Raw genomic sequence first — 4,961 nt, forward strand, 5'->3', positions numbered from 1 at the left:
TTTGTAACCAGTGTTTGAATATTTGCTCGCTTTGCTCAGCTGAGCTTAGGAGTCTCCTCACTAACTATGGAAGTCCATATATGATTCCGGGTAGAAATGGACAGGAATCAACAATAATCTCGCAAAATTTCCACAGAATTTCCACCAACACATGTGGTTGACCATGTGCATATTTTCCCCCCACACTGTTTGTAACAGATCTCCCATTCCTCACCTGTACCAGCTGACGGTCGCTCCCTCGGGTGTGGTCACACCGTCGGCATAGCCGTGGCGCATGATGCGCTCATGAGTCATCCAAGTCGTGTGCAGCCTTCTTACGTAGAGTGAATCTCCTAAAGGCTCCGGGCTCAAATGAACAGGATCATAAGACTCCTCGAAACCCTCCTGATATCTGCTTTTCCAGAACTGTCACTAAAATCTCGCACCACGTAACTCACCTTGCGAGATGGTCTCGAATAATCGGTTCCAGTTGGGAAGCTTGAGGACTGCATACCTCAGCCACGAGCATCACAGCCTTCACTGTAGGGTCCAGGCGGCATCGGAGGTAGTCCACCCAAACGTAAGAAGTCAGTCGTCCGAACGCACTGTATATGATACGACGCAGTTCCTGATCGAAGGTGTGCAGAGAGCATCGATGACGGACTGTTCCTTACACTTTTATCAACTTCAAGATCGTCTACCCATCTGTTGATAGGCAAGTACTCCTTCGCTAAGAGCGTAAGACCAGTGTCCCTGAGGGTATCAATGACCCCACCGGGCCCCACTCGGCTCACCTCAGCTCTCCAGCTTCGACCCACTCTCCCCTGTCAATCCACGACCATATAGATCGCCAGTCGCCGCCAGACTGCCGGCAATTCTTCTGCTCAACCTCGATGGCTTCGACATCGGAGGCATCCTGAGATCGGGAAGTAGCAGGGTTGGGTCGGAGCTGCGGGGGCTCACGACGATGCTTCCAGTGAAGAGCTCGCAGAGGGAAGAATCGCCCCGTCTGAGTACAGCACAACAGCCTTGGAGAGATTCGCAGGCCTGACAAAGTGTCATTGTTTCTCGTTATGAGAACGTGAGCTCTTTCGCAACATTATAGCCCGATTAGTTCAGCTGGATAGAATGTCTGCCTACGGAGCAGATGGTCGTAGGTTCGAATCCTGCATCGGGTACTTTTCCATCTCACCTTCCTCGTCCAAGAGTTCTCTATCCAGAGAGTAGTCATCGCTAATTCCCTTCCCACCTCCTCACAACGATCTCGATCAACCACCCGGACCTCTTTCAACGAGTAACTAACAACGCATGTCCGCAACCCTACAGAGTCTCCACTTCATCACTGTTGGAGCGCAGGGTCATAATTTCCCCTCTCCAACTTCGAGTGGATTCTGCCAGTTTCTGCACCCGGCGTGAGCAAGTCTGCTGAAGCGTCTGCCATGTCCACCACCTGCATAGATTCCACTCAACAGCAGCCCAGTATCGAGCCTACTATCAGGCCCCATGGGCTCTCCTGGATCGGCACGAAACAAACATCGAGGCCTCTGTGGCAGCCTTGCCATAATAGATCGAAATCAATCGTCGGTAAAATGCATCTGGAGCCCATTAGCAGATGAGAAATATGAAGCAGACGTTCTCGACCTTCCTGTGACCCCGCCTTCCCTTAACTGCAAGCTTCTCGCACTGGAGCACCTCCCGGCCAACCGGCACGAGGTCGGGTCCTGGCACTGCCTGAGAGAAGGAATGACAATGTCTTGTTGGTCAAGAACCAACCTGTGAGCAGATCGGCACTTGAGGAGTTTTGCTATATCATCGTCATCACAGGTGGTGAAGGGCTCGTAGTCTGCGCATCTTCGGATCGTTTGCAGCGGGCCCACGCAGAATCTGCACGTCCATCGAGGCCTCCTCGAGGAGCCAGCATGGTCACTCACACGAGTGGTCGATGGGGTAACGCACACACACCTTGCCCTGGTGAGGTCTGCTCAATTCGACCGGAGACGACGTTGAAGAGGCGTCCTGTCACCCACACTCCCCCTTGTTGGTCGCGGCAATCGGTCTCATTACGAGGCTGAAAACAGTAGCAGATATGATTTCCAATACCCTTTCCAGGACTGACTCTGTAGTCGAGACAGATACCATTAGGTTCTGTCGGTAGGTTGTCGCTTTTACAATAAGGGCACTCAGCACCAACACACCCAGCCTTGGCAGCACAAAGATCTGCCTCTCGTATCTGAGCAGATTCGACATCGTCCTAGCAATTGACGAGCAACAACTCACTCCATGATCAACGTTGCATACAGGGAAAGAACAGCTTCGACTCGTGGTCCGTACCCCTTGAGACCAGTGCCGGTTCGGTACCGATTTGAAAAACCTAATTATGGGTAGTCCCAACAACTCCACCATGCACCGCTCACGCCATGGAGTCCGTGGATCGACACGAGATACTCCTATAGCGACCTTTCCACGTCTCGTATTCTGCCAACAGCTCTGTATCGACCTCCGTTGGAAGGGTCATGTTGAACTCCACAAACTCCTCCTCAGCTTCTGAGAATTCACTCGGCCAGCCGCGACTCGACAGACCTACGGACAGCCTGTTCTCGTTGAGTTCACAATCTAACACACCTGGTTCCTCGAATAGGTCGGCATCAACATCACCAAGATAAGGGCTAGAGGCCCTAGTAGGCCCACCAAAGAGCCCCAAAGGGTCTGGGAGCCGGTACAAGCATCCTCCTCTACCATAGTTCATATCAGAATTCCACTCCAGGAATGTTCCTGTGAGAGAAACCTTCTGCACAGTAGCACTCCCACGCACACCTCCCAGAGTCTTATCAGCCGACAGTCCCAACAAGGACTTGCCAAAGCTGCTGATCTCTGTGAAAGGCTGCGTTTTCGATCGCTCTATTTGTTCCAACCTGTGATCAGACACTTCACATTCCAAGGGCTATACACCACCTCCGTCGTTGCCCATCTACACCTTCCAAAACTTCACGTTCGCACCTCTCATACGCTACGACCGGATCGAGAGCTGAGCAAGGGAGAATCCAAAAGCAACCTCCCTGTTATTGTTGTTGTATTTTTCCGATCAACCAAAGAATTTGACTGATTTCAGATCACAGTTCTTCAATCTTCATCAGCCCATCCTCGTGTTTATTTCATTTTTTTATCCGCGTCATTTCGGCCATACACTGTGACAGTGTCACTGTCAAGGGAAGACCCCAACCTACTCAGCTGAGTGATATCGCCCTCGAATACAAAGTCGTGCATACATGTGTTGCGGTCTCGTAGGCATTTTATAGTTTCCCTAAGAGGTGCTCTTAAGTTCACTAACGCCTTGTGAACTCACACGTCCTTAAAACCTGTGTCGGTTGACGCTGTCCACGGCGCTTGATTATCATACAACACATCCTCATCTGAGATTTTCTCGAGGTGTGGTATGAAAATAATGCCACCACCTCACGTTTGAAGAGCCCTTTACAAGTCGTCCAAGACTGAACAATATGTGGCTCGTAAGCATCCGGGTCGTAGGTCACAACGGGAAGGGAATCTCCCACACTCCTGAGCTTGCAGTCAAAATGCCGATGATTTCGACGATTTACGGTAGGGGGTTTCCAATATCATTCAGAAGGCAGTCCGGCAAGCACAGGTCAATACAACAGGTTTGGCACTCTGTACAGTTGCCGGTCGCCCTAAGGTAGAGTTACTCTCAGTGTTGTGTATATTATTGTAATATTCACATTACATTTCAAACAATTACTTCAACAAGAAATGCAGTACGAAACGCCGCGTATTTGATCTATTCCAGTACTCACCGGCTAGCCTCAGACGAAGCTTTGAATCAAGTAGTAGCATTTCCACACGGAAAATGCATGCTAGTAAACTACACAGGTGTTGTTATTCTGTGAATAACTATATCTCTAGCCAAATTCGAGTATCGGAATTATTTTTCACTTCGGCCAAAATTCTATAATGATGGAGTTTCACCCGTTTTACGTGAAGTGGCGAAAAACCTGACATTCGCACTATGCAGTAGTCGCGAAATATGTTTTTACTAGTGTTTTTCATATCACCAGGGTGAAACTCCAATGATGATGATATTCGCAGTCACATATGAGTTCACTCACTCCTGTAACAGTGCTCTTGCTGAACTGCAATAGAACGAGAGCCTCTCTTTCACGTTTGCTATACACGTATGACAATCACAATGGCATCGATATTCACATGAAGCATTCAGACTAGTTTGTAGTATGTCGCCTGAATAGCCACTGAGAGTACAATATATTCATAGTCGTACTAGGGGAGGGACCAACAAGCTCGACCAAGCTCGGCTGCTGCGCACTGTACTCTTCACCGCTGATTGCCACCTGTGTGGGGGAATATACACATAATCAACTACATGTGTTGGTGACAGTATGAAAATTCTGGGAAGAAATTTGTATAACATTTTCTACCCAATTCATATGAAAACTTCTGAGCTCAGCCGAGAAAAACGAGCATATATTCCAACGCAGTTACTCACCTGTTGTTGTTGGTCCTTCCACAGAGCATAGACATCCCTAATCCTTGCCTCCTCAGCATTTCTATCCACCAATTTCGTCGTAACTCGTCCCTCCACGAAACTTCGAACTGAACCTGACCAGAAAATCATCCAGGAACCTATAAGACTTTTGCATTTTCCACGTATGGCTAGGAACATTCTTTAAACAGTTTCCAATGTAAATGTCACCACTTTAGGAACATTTTTTCCATTTTTATCAAACCCTGGGGAACGTTTTCTCTCAAAGTGCGTTCGCTGTTTTCAACTTCTCTACACTTTACAGTAGGCTGGCTGTGGATGCGGCGATCTGAAATTCTCGTCGATTTCCAAAAAAGCACCACTAGTTGGAACTTCCAAACCGTCGTCCACACGATAGTGTACAGTCGCGTCACCCTCCACACCATCGAAACCTGCAAAACCAATTCAACCAAATTCAAGCACGAAAGTT

The 4,961-nt window shown here is 48.7% G+C and overlaps 1 protein-coding gene and 1 non-coding gene across 2 annotated transcripts in view; one reads left to right on the forward strand and one right to left on the reverse strand.

Annotated features, from left to right (window-relative positions):
• Positions 1-1,585, reverse strand: part of Pmar_PMAR025328 (hypothetical protein) — a gene marked incomplete at both ends in the record, with an annotated part of 2,430 nt that extends 845 nt beyond the window's left edge. Inside the window, 5 exons of the mRNA XM_002780854.1 lie at positions 255-391; positions 438-607; positions 654-732; positions 774-895; positions 1,472-1,585. Of these exons, the coding sequence (XP_002780900.1) occupies positions 255-391; positions 438-607; positions 654-732; positions 774-895; positions 1,472-1,585 (622 nt within the window). The remainder of the gene's footprint in view (positions 1-254; positions 392-437; positions 608-653; positions 733-773; positions 896-1,471) is intronic.
• Positions 1,084-1,157, forward strand: Pmar_PMAR025327. Its single transcript has one exon. It is a non-coding gene; the product is annotated as a tRNA-Arg (tRNA).
• Positions 1,586-4,961: the final 3,376 nt, after the last annotated feature.

This window comes from Perkinsus marinus (assembly GCF_000006405.1).
Source record: "Perkinsus marinus ATCC 50983 genomic scaffold scf_1104296943978, whole genome shotgun sequence".
NCBI lineage: Eukaryota > Perkinsozoa > Perkinsida > Perkinsidae > Perkinsus > Perkinsus marinus.